Here is a 15,742-nt window from a genome sequence, read left to right on the forward strand (position 1 = left end):
TTCACATTTTTTCACCTTCAATAGGTGCATTTTACTTTTCATTGGCTTTTTCACAAAAATCACATCTATTTTCGATTCCACATTTATGAAATAACATTTTTTTAACTCTTTTGAAATAAAAATGTTACACTCTGCCAAATGATTAGTTTCACAAATTGACATTTGAGTTTCATATTTAGTTTTCATATGTTTATGTAAAAAAAATGTTATTTTCACAAGTTGAGATTTTAGTTTCACATTTTTTTCACTTTAAGTAGGTGCATTTTACTTTTCATTGACTCCTTTCACAAAAATCAAATCTATTTGAATTGCATATTTATGAAATAATGTTTTTTACTCTTTTGAAATAAAAGTGTTACACACTTCCAAATAATTAGTTTCACATTTTTTTCACTGTCAATAGGTACATTTTACTTTTCGCTCGCTTATTTCACAAAAATCACATCTATTTCAATTGCACATTTATGAAATAACATTTTTTCACTCTTTTGAAATAAAAATGTTACACTCTTCCAAATGATTAGTTTCACAAGTTGACATTTGAGTTTCATATTTGGGTTTAATAGGTTTATGTAAACAATGTAATTTTCACAAGTTGAGATTTTAGTTTAACAATTTTTCACGTTCAGTAGGTGCATTTTACTTTTCACTGGCTTCTTTAACAAAAATAACATCTATTGCAATTGCATATTTATGAAATAATGTTTCTTTTTCCTCCTCTGAAATAAATATGTTACACACTTCCAAATAATTAGTTTCACAAGTTGAGATTTTAGTTTCACATTTTTTTACTGTCAATAGGCACATTTTACTTTTCGCTGTCTTCTTTGACAAAAATCACATCTATTTAAATTGCACATTTCTGAAATAATATTTTTTTTACTCTTTTAAAATAAAAATGTTACACTCTTCCAAATGATTAGTTTCACAAGTTGACATTTGAGTTTCATATTTGGCTTTAATAGATTTATGTGAAAAATGTTATTTTCACAAGTTGAGATTTTAGTTTTACATTTTTTCACTGTCAATAGGTTCATTTTGCTTTTCGCGGGCTTCTTTCACAAAAATCACATTTTTATTTCAATTGCACGTTTATGAAATAACATTTTGTTCTCGTTTGAAATAAAAATGTTACACTCTTCCAAATGATTAGTTTCACAAGTTGATATTTGAGTTTCATATTAGGTTCAATAGGTTTATGTAAAAAATGTTATTTTCACAAGTTGAGATTTTAGTTTCACATTTTTTTTCACTTCCAGTAGGTGCATTTCACTTTTCACCGGCTTCTTTAACAGAAATCACATATATTTCAATTGCACATTCATGAAATAATGTTTTTTTACTCTTTTGAAATAAAAATATTACACACTTCTAAATAATTAGTTTCACAAGTTGAGATTTTAGTTACACTTTTTTTACTGTCAATAGCTGCATTTTACTTTTCGTTGGCTTCTTTCAAAAAAATCACATCTATTTAAATTGCACATTTATGAAATAACATTTTTTTACTCTTTTGAAATAAAAATGTTACACTCTTCCAAATGATTAGTTTCATCCGTTGACATTTGAGTTTCATATTTGGGTTTAATAGGTTTATGTAAAAAAATGTTATTTTCAGAAGTTGAGATTTTAGTTGCACATTTTTTTAATTTCAGTAGGTGCATTTTACTTTTCACTGTCTTCTTTAACAAAAATCACATCTATTTCAATTGAACATTTATGAAATAATGTTTTTTTACTCTTTTGAAATAAAAATGTTGCGCACTTCCAAATAACTAATTTCACAAGTTGACATTTGAGTTCCATATTTGGGTTTAATAGGTTTATGCCAAAAATGTTATTTTCACAAGTTGAGATTCGAGTTTCACATTTTTTTTCACTTTTAGTAGGTGCATTTTACTTTTCACTTACTTCTTTCACAAAAATCACATCTATTTCAATTGCACATTTACGAAATAACTTATTTACTCTTTTGAAATAAAAATGTTACACAGTTAGAAATAATTTGTTTCACAAGTTGACATTAGAGTTTCATATTTGGGTTTAATTGGTTTATGTGAAAAATGTCATATTCACAAGTTGAGATTTTAGTTTCACATATTTTTCCTTTTAGTAGGTGCATTTTACATTTCACTGGCTTCTTTCACAAAAATTACATCTATTTCAATTGGACATTTATCAAATAACTTATTTTACTCTTTTGAAATAAAAATGTTACACGCTTCCAAATAATTAGTTTCACAAATTGACATTTGAGTTTCATATTTGGGTTTTTTAGTTTTATGTGAATACTCTTATTAGATTTTAGTTTCACATTTTTTTCACTTGTAGTATGTGCATTTTACTTTTCACTGGCTTATTTCATAAAAATCACATATATTTCAGTTGGACATTTACGAAGTAACTTATTTTACTCTTTTGAAATAAAAATTTTACACACTTCCAAATAATTAGTTTCACAAGTTGACATTTGAGTTTCATATTTGGGTTTAAACAACTTTTGTAAAAAATGGTTATTTACACAAGTTGAGATTTTAGTTTCACATTTTTTATCGCTTTCAATAGGTGCATTTTACTTTTCACTGGCTTCTTTCACAAAAATCACATCTATTTCAATTGCACATTTCATAAAGAACTTATTTTACTCTTTTGAAATAAAAAAAATTTACACACTTCCAAATAATTAGTTTCGGAAGTTGACATTTGAGTTTCATTTTTGGGTTCAATAGTTTTTATGTAAAAAATGTTATTTTCACAAGTTGAGATTTTAGTTTCACTTTTTTTTTCACTTTCGGTAGGTGCTTTTTTTACTTTTCACTGGCTTCTTTCACAAAAATCACATGTAATTCAATTGCACATTTATCAAATAACTGATTTTACTCTTTTGAAATAAAATATTACACACTTCCAAATAATTAGTTTCACAAGTTGACATTTGAGTTTCATATTTTGGTTTAATAGGTTTACGCGAAATTTTTTATTTTTCACAAGTTGAGATTTTAGTTTCACATTTTTTTTCAATTTCAGTAGGTGCATTTTATTTTTTTACTGGCTTCTTTCACGAAAATCACATCTATTTCAACTGAACATTGATGAAATAACTTGTTTTAGTCTTTTCAAATTAAAATATTACACACTTCCAAATAATTAATTTCACAAGTTGACATTTGAGTTTCATATTTGGGTTTAACTGGTTTATGTGAAAAATGTTATTTTCACAACTTGAGATTTTAGTTTCACATTTTTTTTACTTGCAGTACGTGCATTTTACTTTTCACTGGCTTATTTCATAAAAATCACATCTATTTCAATTGCACATTTATGAAATAACTTATTTTACTCTTTTGAAATAAAAATGTTACACACTTCCAAATAATCAGTTTCACAAGTTGACATTTGAGTTTCATATTTGGTTTAATAGGTTTATGTGAAAATGTTATTTTCACAAGTTGAGATTTTAATTTCACATTTTTTTCTCACTTTCAGTAGGTGCAATTTACTTTTCATTGACTTCTTTCACAAAAAACACATCTATTTCAATTGCACATTGAAATAACTTTTTTTACTCTCTTGAAATAAAAATGTTGCACAGTTCCAAATAATAGTTTCACAAGTTGACATTTAAGTTTCATATTTGGGTTTAATAGGTTTATGTGAAAATTGTTATTTTTGCAAGTTGGGATTTTAGTTTCACATCTTTTTCATTTTCAGTAGGTGCGTTTTACTTTTCACTGGCTTCTCTCAGAAAAATCATATCTATCTCAATTGCACATTTATGAAATAACTTATTTTATTCGTTTGAAATAAAAAATGTTACACATTTCCATATAATTAGTTTCACAAGTTGACATGTGGGTTTCATATTTGGGTTTAATAGGTTTATGTGAAAAATGTTATTTTCACAAGTTGAAATTTTAGTTTCACATTTTTTTCACTTTCAGTAGGTGTATTTTACTTTTCACTGGCTTCTTTCAGAAAAATCACATCTATTTCAATTGCACATTTATGAAATAACTTATTTTACTATTTTGAAATAAAAATGTTACATACTTCCAAATAATTAGTTTCACAAGTTGACATTTGAGTTTCATATTTGTGTTTAATAGGTTTGTGTGAGAAATGTTATTTTCACATATTTCTAGTGAAATAGGGTTGTTTTAGATTTTTCTAGTGAAATGGGTTTATTTCACATATGAAATGTGAAATGTCAAAAATTAAATGTTTTTGAAATATATCGAAAATTGATCAAGTTTTAAAGTTCTTGACGCCAGGAGTCCAAATATATGAAAAGTTTCAAAACGAGTCTATAGTTTAAAAGATATGGTTGATTTAAATTGTGTAAGAGGAAATAAAGTATATGGATTTGTTCCGCAGGTAGAGTAAGAGGAGAGACTTGCATGCATACCGTCCCTGACAGAAGTTGTAGTTTAGGGTCCATTATGCTGCCACTGATTTAACTTAAAATAAAGATACAAAAAATATACTCCCTTCATCTGAAAATACTTGTTATCAAAATAGATAAAAAGAGATGTATCTAGAATTAAAATACGTCTACATACATCCCCTCTTATCCATTTTGATGACAAGTATTTCCGGATGAAGGGAGTACTAGTGCTATGCATATAGGTGGGCCATACAGTTTCATGAATCTGAAAAAATGGATGGCTTCAGAGCATCTCCAACAGTCGCGCAATGCGCGACGCGCTAAAAATCAGAATACAGTGCTGGGTGAGCCAGCTTTTGCGTGCGGTGGTGCGCTGGCTCCAGCGGCCGCCATAAAATAAAGCGCACCCGCCAGCAGGCACGCTATATTTCATTTGTTTTTTTCTTTTACGCCTACTATGTGAACTACGATTCGATACATATTTGATTCCGATAGTAAAAATATGGAGATAGTTCGTCACATAGCCTGCTTCTACGATACAAAATAAAACGAAAAACTACTACTACTCGTCATTCTCTGACTCGGACTCTGCCTCGGTGATGTCCTCCTCCGACGTCTGAGATTTGGCGTTAAGGAACTGCTCGTCGCTGGAGTCCCAGGAGGACGCATCTCCTAGCGCGATGTTGTATTTAGCGACCGCCTTCCGCGTTCGCTTGTCCTCGCGATAGGCGGCTCGCTCCTCCCTCCTCTTCGCCCTCTCCATCCTCCTCTCAGCAAAGAACTGTTCCTCGTTGATGATGTCTTGCGGGAAGCGTTGGCTCCACAGCGCCATGGCTTCCTCGTCCATCTCGGCCAGGCTGAGACGGCGCTCCCGCCTTCGGTTCTTGCGACGATCCTCGTCGGTGATAAGCCTCGGGAAAGGCGCCAACTCCTGTGCCCGCTCCCGCGTCGCCACGTCGGCGAAGTTCATGTCCCAACAGGACCGCCGGAGGCGCCACGCCGCAGTGGCGTATGCGCGGGCGCCATCCTGGCCGGTGTCAAAGGTTCCGAGGCCAAGGCGCACGCCGCCGCCCGTCCGAATCTCGGCGGAGTAGTTGCCGGACGGACGCACGCGGACGCCGCGGTAGCCCGAAGCTCCCCGGCGGCGAGGCGGCATGGTGGCACGGTGGTGTCGTGTTGGCGGCAAGGAGAGAAAGCTGTAGAGGGAGCGATGAGAGAGCGGCAGAGGGCGTTGCAATTTTATAGGCGCGCCGGACGCGGTGCGCCAAATCTAGCGCGCGAGCTGCCGCCTTTTCCCGCGCGCGTGCAATCGTTTCCCGCGCGCAAGTTTCCCGCCACCGCTGGAGCGCGCGAAAACGTCCCACGCGCGCTAAAAAGCCAGTTTACCGCGCGCGTCTTTTGACGCGGCTGTTGGAGATGCTCTCGTGTAGATGACCTAACCGCGCAAAATGAGTTTGCGCCTCCTCGGGTAACCGTCTCCATCTTGGACGTCTGAGTCAATTAAGCCACTCCACTTGTTCTCAAGAACACTTCAACAAGTTCGGACTTGCCTTCAGGAAATCGACAACGACCAGCCCACATTAGATAGCTCAACCATTTTTCGTCAGACGATGGCATTCGCTGCTCGTCTGAAAAATCGTCGCCAATCCATCTCGACGATACGCGGGGAGAATGGAGCAAATCACCCCTCGAGTTGCTCTTGCTCCCCAGACAAACTGCAGCCGGATGCCATGGAATCCAGAGCAACGAGCACCAAAGCTCGTCTCCTCTTGCTCCTGCTACTGGCATGCACATGCGGCGCCGTCTCTCCCTCAAGCGAAGCTGCTGAAGCCAAAGCGCTTCTGACATGGAAGTCCACTCTGACGTTCTCCGACGCAAACGCCTCCTCTCCGCTCTCGTCATGGTCGCCGGCCAGCTTCCCGTGCGGTTCTTGGTCCGGCGTCGCGTGCAACGCGGCCGGCCGTATCGCCGCGCTCACGGTTCCGGGGGCCGGGGTCGCAGGCACGCTCGACGCCTTGGATTTCTCCGCGTTGCCGGCGCTCGCAAGCCTCAACCTCAGCGGCAACCATCTCGCGGGCGCCATCCCCGCCAACGTCTCCCTCCTGGCCTCGCTTGCCTCGCTCGACCTTTCGAGCAACAACCTCACCGGCGGCATACCGGCGGCGCTCGGGACGCTGCGCGGCCCGCGAGCTCTTGTCCTCCGCAACAACCCGCTCGGTGGGCGGATCCCGGGGTCCCTCGCCAAGCTCGCCGCGCTGCGGCGGCTGGACCTGCAGGCCGTGCGGCTCGTGGGCACGATTCCGACGGAGTTGGGGCGCCTGAGAGCTCTCACCTTCTTGGACCTGTCCAGGAACAGCCTCTCCGGCGAGCTGCCACCGTCCTTCGCCGGGATGGCCAAGATGAGGGAGCTCTACCTGTCAAGAAACAACCTCTCGGGTGTTATTCCTCCTGACCTCTTCACTAGCTGGCCTGAGGTAACTCTGTTCTTCCTGCACTACAACTCGTTCACCGGAAGCATACCGCCGGAGATCGGCAAAGCAGGCAAGCTGCGGTTCTTGGCGCTTGAGGCCAACAACCTTACCGGCGTCATCCCGGCGGAGATCGGCAGCTTGACGGGCCTCCAGTTTCTGGATTTGGGGAGGAACTCGCTATCCGGACCGATCCCTGCTTCTATCGGAAACCTCAAGCTGCTTGTCGTCATGGCTCTGTCCTTCAACGGCCTCACTGGCTTGGTGCCCCCTGAAATTGGTAGTATGTCCTTACTACAAAACCTTGATCTCAACGGTAACCAGCTCGAGGGTGAGCTACCTGCAACTATTTCATCGCTCAAGGATCTGTACAGTCTTGACTTCAGTAACAACAAGTTCACTGGTACAATCCCAAGCATTGCCAGTAAGAAATTGCTCTCAGCTGCCTTTGCCAACAATAGTTTCTTGGGAAGCTTCCCTCGGACATTTTGCCAAATCGCATCATTGGCACTGTTGGATTTATCTAGCAACCAATTGTCAGGGGAGCTCCCTAACTGCCTGTGGGACTTGGAGGATCTATTGTTCCTAGATTTGTCAGGCAATGGTTTCTCCGGGAAGGTTCCGTCAGCTGGGTCCGCTAATTTATCATCGTTGGAATCATTGCATTTGGCAAATAACAGACTCACAGGTGGGTTCCCAACTATACTGAAGAAGTGTAAGCAGCTCATTGTCCTTGATATCGGTGGGAACCACTTTTCCAGCCAAATTCCATCATGGATAGGATCAAGTCTTCCTTTCCTGAGGATTCTCCGGCTGCGGTCGAACTCGTTTAGTGGTAGCATTCCCTTGCAACTGTCACAGCTCTCCCATCTCCAACTACTCGACCTAGCTGCCAACCAATTTCCAGGTCCCATACCGCAGGGTTTGCTTGCCAATTTAACATCCATGATGAAACCACAGACAGAATTCAACATGACTTCACTAATCCACCAGCAAATTTTACATCTAGATGCTCAGATGAATTTTGTAGAACGGATCGATGTGAACTGGAAGATGAGGAGCTACACATTCCTAGGGACGATTGCACTTATGATAGGTATCGATTTATCAGGCAATTCGCTCTCTGGTGAGATTCCAACCGAGCTAGCAAATCTCCAGGGCCTCCGGTTTCTGAATCTGTCAAGGAACCATTTGTCAGGCCACATCCCTGAAAACATTGGTGATCTCAAACTTCTGGAATCCCTTGACTGCTCATGGAATGAATTATCTGGTGCAATTCCTTCGAGCATCTCGAAACTGCCGTCTCTTAGTTCCCTCAATCTCTCCAATAATAATCTCTCTGGCGAGATACCAACTGGGAATCAGCTACAAACACTGGACGACCCTTCCATTTACAACAACAATTCTGGGCTTTGCGGATATCCATTGGTCGCATGCTCCAAAGGTTCTTCGGCTACTGTGGAAACACGGGACACAGAACTTGAAACCGTGTATTTCTACTACTCTATAATTGCTGGACTCGTCCTTGGATTTTGGTTGTGGTTGGGGTCTCTAGTTTTCTTCAAGACGTGGAGGACTTATGTTTTCTGTTGTGTAGATCGCCTGCTTCAAGATAAGGTTATGAAAAGACGCAGAGCGTTTCGTTAATGTGTGTCTATATATCGTTATGTAGCCTTTGTACTTGAGTGTAGGATATGTATAGGATTCTACGTATATTTTTCTTTACTCTTTGTATCATATATAGGATCTGTATTCCTTAAAAATATATATGTTGTTGCATACTATCTCCATCTAGATTTATTGGCCCCTTCATATTTTGTGTCAAATTTTGACCGTAGATTGACTAACAAATGTATAAGTACGCCATAAAACTTATATTGTTCTTTATCAAAAAATATGGTGGGAAATGTAGTAGAAAAAAAATCCACGTCTAGGTCGGAGCCATGGTGCAATCGCTTTAAGTCCAAAGGGAGTAAGACCGTTCTTATTCATCCCTCTCTATTTAGTCTTCCCATGTATATGATGGGGTTATATATCTTGCCGGAAGGGGTCCATAGCTCTTTTGACAAAGACCTCTCTCATTTTTTTTGGAAAGCGACGGATGGCCGACAAAAATACCTTATGGTCATGTGGGCCAATGTGTGCATGCCAAAAGACTTGGGCGAGATTGGCATTCTTGCGTCTCGTCGCATGAATGTAGCCCTTATGCTTAGATGTGTCTGACAGATACAACGTGGGGAGGGAAGGGTCTATGGTTGCAGCTGGTCTAGGGTAAGTATCTGCAGGGCGACACATTCTTGCTTGTGAGCGCAGGGAAGGGTTTTGATTCTGAAAATTCATCCAGCAGATCGAACATGAGCTGCACTAGAATTTCTGGCTTGGCCCGTGGGTTGGAGGCGCTTCACTGTGTACGAAGTTTCCTAATGTGTTTGCTATGTGCTCGAATCCTCAATGGCATTGGTTTCCACGGCGCCCAAAGTGGCCAGTAGAACATCTTGTTCCTACGGACATTTGGGCCCATGGAGTCCATTGAGTGGGCCAACTTGTGGGCCGCCCTCCCGTCGGTGCTCGCAGATTATCCAGACACCTTGTCTTGGCGGTTGACCCCCTCCGGTATCTTCTCGGTTGGCTCGGCATACCATGCCTTATGCTAATGGTTGCCCCTGTTGTGGACTTTTCCACTATGGAAAGCGCCCATACCATTGAAGATCAAGATTTGTGTTTGGCAATTGCTACGGGATCACCTCCCATATGGGACGGAGCTGCTCAAGCGGCACGACCTTGGTGATGGGTTGTGCCCCTTTTATGGTGTTGACGGGGACGCACATCTTTTGTTGCATTACGGTGATATTCCTGTGGAGCTTTGTCTGTGAGGCTCTAGGGTCTGATTGGGAGGCCCTAGACCTCCTATAAACTCGTACCAACTAGACTGGGAGGAGACGCCTCTTCTAGCTATGTTCGCGGCGCTAGCTTGGAATTTGTGGACGACGTGTAACAAGATGGTGATTGACCGGATCTTCCTTAGACGATCTGACTCTATCTTTAAATTCCTTGCATTTTTGCAGCATTCGCACCCGGTCTCTAGACAGTGGGATCATGACCGGTTTGGATTCATCATGGATACGTTGACTGCTATTGCACGCCGTCTTGCTTCGTCGTAGATCTGCTAAGCTTCCGGCCACTTGGTCTTTTTTCTTTTTCGAGAGTACGTCTAAGTGTACCATAGCTTTATAGAAGGCAGAATTCAAGTATCAAAACACTGTCACTCACTTGGTGGTCTTTTTTTCATCTTTCTTTTTAGCTTTTTATGGGCATGTTTGAGTTGTTGTCCCAGCAGAGTACTCGATTTTCAGTGTGGTACTTGAACTTGTTGCATAGACATGTCGGTTGTTTTATTCATAATAAAGCGGGGCGAAAACCTGTTTTGAGAGTTGTTGTCGGTTCATCATGTGCAAAGCCATGGTCCCACGGATTTTTATAAATATTCTCTTCCTGTGTTCTTTTAGGGAATTGGTGGTGCAAATTTCACTGCACACTGGCAAGTATACGTGTCCAAAGAGAATACTGCATACAAGTCGCATGAGTCGAAACAAAAAAGAACCAAGACAAAGAAAGATGACGATTGATGATGGTTGTTGAACCGTCTCCCTCTTGGACGGCTGGGTCAAGTAAGCCATGCTTCACCCGTTCTCAGCAGTAAATTTGGACTTTCCCAAGCAAAATCGACAACGACCAGACCACATCCACACCACATGCATACACAGCCCAACAATTTTCCAGCAGAACCGCTGCCGGTCCATCTCAGTTCTCAAATCGCTCTCTGTTAATCATCGCGTGTTTTGACTTTTCCAAAAGGTAATTTGCTTGGTTCTAAAGCTATCCAGAAGCTATCGCCTATCGGTCCATCACCTAGACCAAAATCATATGAATTTTCTGAATTCTGTCACTTTTTCGTTTGCTTGTTGTGTTTTGTGTGAATTCCCTGACTTTTTCCTCTCTTTTTTATCTGCTGTTAGACGTTGATTAAATCTCTTCATTGCCAAGGGCACATGCGCAAAAAGGAGACGACTTTCAGTTGATTTTAGCTGAGATGGTGTTGGAGGCGTTGAAGACTGCACTTCTCTGAATATTTGACAAAGCTAACACTCCTCTGGTTGCTTACTTACATCTTACAAACAGGGTTCTATGATGGGAACATTTTCAGTTAGTAGTACTTCAATATCATCCTAACGTAAAACAATGACAAAAAATGTTAAGATGATCCTTCACACCCTGTTGTTAATCACCTGGCTTGCACCCCACTCACCGACAGCTGGTTCGTCGAGAACGGCGACTTGTCGGAGTTCGACATCAGAGACATTGATGACCCCGAGCTTTCGCTCTTCGCGTTCGACCCTTTTACGTTGATGAACGGAGGCTCGGTAGGCTTGGGCAGCACCCTATCCCCACTTCCCAGCATCTCCACCACCTTCCACATCGGCGGTCTGAGGTTCGGCGATGCCTGCGCGCACAGCAGCCCGACTTGGAACACCTTGAGAGCTTCCGCCTCCGAGCATTGGTCGCGGAGGTTTGGGTCCAGGATCTCCATCAGGGTACCGGCGTTGTAGTGCTTCCATAACTGAAAATGGAAGGATGTCAGCATCAGGTTGTCTGAAATGCTACAGTATGCTAGTACTTGACAACAGAGGTGAAATGGGAGAATGTACCTGAGACATGAGGGACAATCCCTCGGCCGATGACGCCACAGAGTTGTGGTTCTTGCGGCCGGTGACGATCTCAAGGACCAGCACACCATAGCTGTAGATGTCGGCCTTCTCCGTCAGCTGCCCGTGAACGATGTACTCCGGAGCCATATATCCACTGCAAAAATGTCGGCATGGTCAGTTCTATTTCTTCAGACACATCGCGCAATTTATATCGCAACATTTTCTTCACCCCTTGATCAGATTAGATGTTTTGGACAAGTGAAACTTACAATGTTCCCGCGAGGCCGGTGCTGAGGTGGGTCTGATCTTCCATGAAGTTCCTGGCCAGGCCGAAATCGCCAATCTTAGGCCTGAACCTCTCATCCAACATCACATTGCTGGCCTTGATGTCCCTATGTATGATCCTGACCTCGGAGCCACTGTGGAGGTATGACAAACCCTCCGCCGCCCCGAGGACAATCTCCGACCGCCGCTCCCAATCCAACGCGTTCTTCTTGAAAGCATCTGCATCAACAAGCATGGAAGATCAGTCAAAATGAAAATCCACCATTTGAAGTATGACATTTTTTTTTCAGAATGCAGGAGTTGTTTTTATTTTCTTACCAAAAAGGTAGTGATCGAGGCTGGTGTTGCAGAGGTACTCGTAGACGAGGAGGCTCTCAGGGCCCTCGACGCTGCACCCGAGGAGCTTGACGAGGTTCTTGTGCTGCACCTGGCTGACGAGCTTCACCTCGTTGAAGAACTGGTCGGTCCACTGCCGCGTGTTGAGGTAGAGCCGCTTCACGGCGATCTCCCGGCCATCCGGAAGCACGCCCTGTGATATCCATCATATTATCGGGATGTCAAATTCAGATGAAGCAAGCATTTCAAGAAAGATGATCAATGAAATTCAGTGTTGCATTGTGCCAAATGTGTGGTGTTCCAAATGACACGGCAATGCACCTTGTAAACTGAACCGTAGCCGCCCTGGCCGAGCTTGTTGATCTGATTGAAGTCATCGGTCGCCTTGCGCAGCTCCTCGTACCGGAAGCCAAGCTGCGACGACATGATGGTGCGGATGATCTCGCCAGAGCCATCCATGTCTACAAAGTGTCAGAAACTCTCGTCAGATCATAGTGCAGCATCAGATATTCAGATGTAGTAAGTGGTTGCAATTTTACAGTTTTGCATACCGTCGTGGAGGTCGTCTCTCCTGGGCCTCATTCGTGTCCAGATAAATACTATGCCGATGACAGCCATGGCGGAGAGGACGGATGCGAAGACGATGATGATTATGTGCCGGGCTGCCATGGATAATTCAGAAGAAGAAGAAAGATGTCATATTCATGGCGTTTCATACGGTTTTTTTTTTTTTTGCTGTTTTCAGGCTCTGAAACCTGAAATATCGGTACGTGAATGCGCCGTTGCTGTCAGCAGAATTCAGACACGACACGGCACGACACTTGGACCAAGAACGGAATTACGACCGAGAATGTGTGTGCTGTACTCACTGGATGACCCGCCGCCGCCGCCGGCTTTCGCCGGCAGGTAGAAGGGCTGCGTGGAGTACCTGACGACACAGCCGGCGTTGAGCCCGTACCCCTCGGCGGCGCCGGGAAGGCACTGCCGCACCACCCGGTCCCGCGCGCTCTCCGTGCATGCCGTGCACGCCGTGGCGTTCAGCGACCTCCAGCACTGCGCCGCCGCGTACACTCGCGCGCCGGTCGGCATCGCGGACGCCGACGCCGACCCGGCGTAGTAGTACCCCCTCGCCCCTGGCGCGGTCGCCGTGACGTTGCGCACCAGCGCGGCGGCCGCGGCCGCGAACGCCGGGGTTGCCGGCGCGGTGTCGTTGGAGCACAGGAACGTGTCGCCGGCGTCGGTGGCGGCGGCGGTAAAGTTGCCGGCGCCGTAGCGGAGGAAGCAGCCGTCGACGTAGATGCGGCCGCCGTCGGCCGGGAGGCAGTGGGGCAGCTTCACGCGGCTCTGCGCGTAGCAGAGCTGGCAGTCGGTCGGGGAGAGGTAGGCGAGGCACTGGCCGAGCCCGAAGACGGAGAAGTTGCCGGAGCCGGAGGAGGCGGCGCCGAAGCCGGAGCGCGTCACGTTCTGGTAGATGAGCTCCAGGGTGTTGACGAAGCTCACGTCGAACGACTCCGGGTCGGCCGCCTGCCTGGACCCGCACACCGTGTCCAGGATCGCCGGCGCCGCGACCGCGTCCGCGTGCGCGCCCGCGGCCACGACGGCGACGGCCCCGGCGAGGACGATGCACCGGAGCACGCCCGCCGCGGCCGGGAGAAGAGAGTGGCGGCCGCGGGGTCTTCCCGGACGTCGCTGCATGGCGGCGTGCTCGCGCGGTGACCGCGCACCTGCAGGCGTGCCAGCGCGTGTGTGCGTGCGCGCGGGTGAATGATTGTTTTGTTTCTGGGCTCTGGGCGCGGTCGATCTCCGGGTTTTGTACGGTGGCACGTTGCGGTGTGTCGTTTCTTTCTTTCAGGTCTGAACTGCTTCAAGTGGCCGGCTGCTAAGCTGCTATAGCTTATGTGGACTGATGTGGGACAGTTGAGGCCTTGAGGGCGTACGTGCCACATCATTCGGCACCGAAGTAAGTAAGCACGCAGTTATAAAAAAAAATCATGTGATCCACTCACATAATTGAGATCAAAATATCTAGTAACCTGTTAGAGCCATCTGATAGAACACGAAGTGTTCTTTTTCTTCTTCTTTTTTGCCGGAAAGATAGAACATGAAATCTATTGTAATACTACAAAAACGATGAGAAGATCTTAATTGGATGGTACACCGGTCTATATGAACATGACGTTCATGTACAAAAAGGGATGAAGGAATTGGATGGTGTCAACTGAGATTTTTTTTTTCTAAAATGTTGAGCTATGTATCATGGTTTTCATAAATTTAAATCGTGTGAGAAACATTTTCTTATGTGCAAATCAACCCCATGACTTTTCTCATGTACAAATAGGGATGCTTTTTCTAGAAATAAATGAAACCAAAAGGCCATATATTAAGTAGCACAAACTCTTACAAAGGCATACTTACAAAAATTGATAAATACTCCCTCCGTTCCTAAATATTTGTCTTTCTAGAGGTTTGAAATGGTGACTACATATGAAACAAAATGAGTGAATTTACACTCTAAAATATGTCTATATACATCCGTATGTGATGACCATTTGAAATCTCTAGAAAGACAAATATTTAGGAACGGAGGGAGTACATCCAAATACCTGAGGGTGCCCGAAGTCTTGTTCCTCTTGCATTCATCAGCAGCTCCATCCACTTAGATGTACGCTAATCCGAGTTATGACCACTTCCTGGTTTAAAGTCGTACATATATGCATGCATGAAGCACACACAAATGCACATTCCATGAAAAATAACCCATGAAGTTCTCTTCCGACTATCGAGGGGAATGTTACCACGCTTTTTCATTATTTTTGCAACGTTCTGTTTGGATTGTTCCTTTTAAATTCTTTTATTTGTTCTTGTACCTTTACAAAAAAATTAATTATATTTCTCAAGTCAATAAAATGCTATATTTTCAAGTCGATGGAAACATAGTTACCCCTAAACATGGACATTTTCGGGGTTGGGCCAGGTTTTGGGCTAGGCATTGGAAAGCTTGACTTGATGAAATGCTATGCAAGACATCACCTAAAAGCCTAGAAAAATCAATATGTTTTGCATTTTTAATATTTTTGGTATAAATAAAGGTATTATTGAAGGAATTTTAAATATAATGGGAATTTCAAATGTTTCGGTTTTTTACGCTATTGAACTGTGCTCCGGCAATAACAATCATAGACTGCCCAACGCAAATCTAGGGCTTTTGCGTCGGGCTACCCATGTCGCAGCTTTAGTCAGATCACAAGATGATTTCGGTGAAGGATTTGGATCACCATTCTATGATATTTTCACGTGCTGCGATTTTGCTATTCTTCCAGTGGATACATTACTATATCAAAGTCATCGCCAAAAGAGTATATGGTGAGATTCATGAAGCACAAAGACTAACACTGTGTTCTTGTCAAGTCAATTTATTGGTTGTTTATACCCCCTCCGTTTTTATTTAGTCCGCGTATTAGTTTTAGTCAAAATCAAGCTTTGTAAACTTTGATAAAACTTGTAAAAAAATATTAACATATACAATAACAAATCAATACCGTTAAATTTATTATTGAATGTAC

At 43.2% G+C, this 15,742-nt stretch overlaps 3 protein-coding genes across 3 annotated transcripts; 1 reads left to right on the forward strand and 2 right to left on the reverse strand.

The window, feature by feature from the left end:
• Positions 1-4,946: 4,946 nt before the first annotated feature.
• LOC109765590 (uncharacterized) lies at positions 4,947-5,540 on the reverse strand. Its single transcript, XM_020324380.1, has 2 exons — positions 5,167-5,540; positions 4,947-5,031 (listed from the first exon to the last, which is right to left on the reverse strand). Exons 1-2 carry the CDS (start codon positions 5,538-5,540, stop codon positions 4,947-4,949), a joined length of 459 nt encoding a protein of 152 aa, XP_020179969.1.
• Positions 5,541-5,898: 358 nt separating this feature from the next.
• LOC109765586 (uncharacterized) lies at positions 5,899-10,287 on the forward strand. The gene is made up of 3 exons (XM_020324377.3): positions 5,899-8,469; positions 9,079-9,123; positions 9,918-10,287. Exons 1-3 carry the CDS (start codon positions 5,995-5,997, stop codon positions 10,011-10,013), a joined length of 2,616 nt encoding a protein of 871 aa, XP_020179966.2. The 5' UTR covers positions 5,899-5,994; the 3' UTR covers positions 10,014-10,287.
• Positions 10,288-10,970: 683 nt separating this feature from the next.
• LOC109765585 (cysteine-rich receptor-like protein kinase 2) lies at positions 10,971-14,035 on the reverse strand. The gene is made up of 7 exons (XM_020324376.4): positions 13,049-14,035; positions 12,731-12,841; positions 12,501-12,640; positions 12,162-12,372; positions 11,828-12,062; positions 11,559-11,712; positions 10,971-11,470 (listed from the first exon to the last, which is right to left on the reverse strand). The coding sequence occupies exons 1-7, from the start codon at positions 13,872-13,874 to the stop codon at positions 11,135-11,137; spliced, it is 2,013 nt and encodes a 670-aa protein (XP_020179965.1). The 5' UTR covers positions 13,875-14,035; the 3' UTR covers positions 10,971-11,134.
• Between the last annotated feature and the right edge of the window lie 1,707 nt (positions 14,036-15,742).

This window comes from Aegilops tauschii, chromosome 1 (assembly GCF_002575655.3).
Source record: "Aegilops tauschii subsp. strangulata cultivar AL8/78 chromosome 1, Aet v6.0, whole genome shotgun sequence".
Taxonomy (NCBI): Eukaryota; Viridiplantae; Streptophyta; class Magnoliopsida; order Poales; family Poaceae; genus Aegilops; species Aegilops tauschii.

Excerpts from the sequence above, each read along its gene's own strand:
- LOC109765590 (XM_020324380.1), bottom strand. The coding sequence starts at position 5,540 with ATGCCGCCTCGCCGCCGGGGAGCTTCGGGCTACCGCGGCGTCCGCGTG. Across the intron at positions 5,032-5,166 it reads GACATCATCAACGAGGAACA|CGACGAGCAGTTCCTTAACG; the intron begins GTTCTTTGCTGA and ends CTGGGACTCCAG.
- LOC109765586 (XM_020324377.3), top strand. The coding sequence starts at position 5,995 with ATGGCATTCGCTGCTCGTCTGAAAAATCGTCGCCAATCCATCTCGACG. Across the intron at positions 8,470-9,078 it reads ATCGCCTGCTTCAAGATAAG|ATACAACGTGGGGAGGGAAG; the intron begins GTTATGAAAAGA and ends TGTGTCTGACAG. Across the intron at positions 9,124-9,917 it reads ATGGTTGCAGCTGGTCTAGG|CATTCGCACCCGGTCTCTAG; the intron begins GTAAGTATCTGC and ends GCATTTTTGCAG.
- LOC109765585 (XM_020324376.4), bottom strand. The coding sequence starts at position 13,874 with ATGCAGCGACGTCCGGGAAGACCCCGCGGCCGCCACTCTCTTCTCCCG. Across the intron at positions 12,063-12,161 it reads CCTCGATCACTACCTTTTTG|ATGCTTTCAAGAAGAACGCG; the intron begins GTAAGAAAATAA and ends TTGTTGATGCAG. Across the intron at positions 11,713-11,827 it reads ACCGGCCTCGCGGGAACATT|TGGATATATGGCTCCGGAGT; the intron begins GTAAGTTTCACT and ends ACATTTTTGCAG.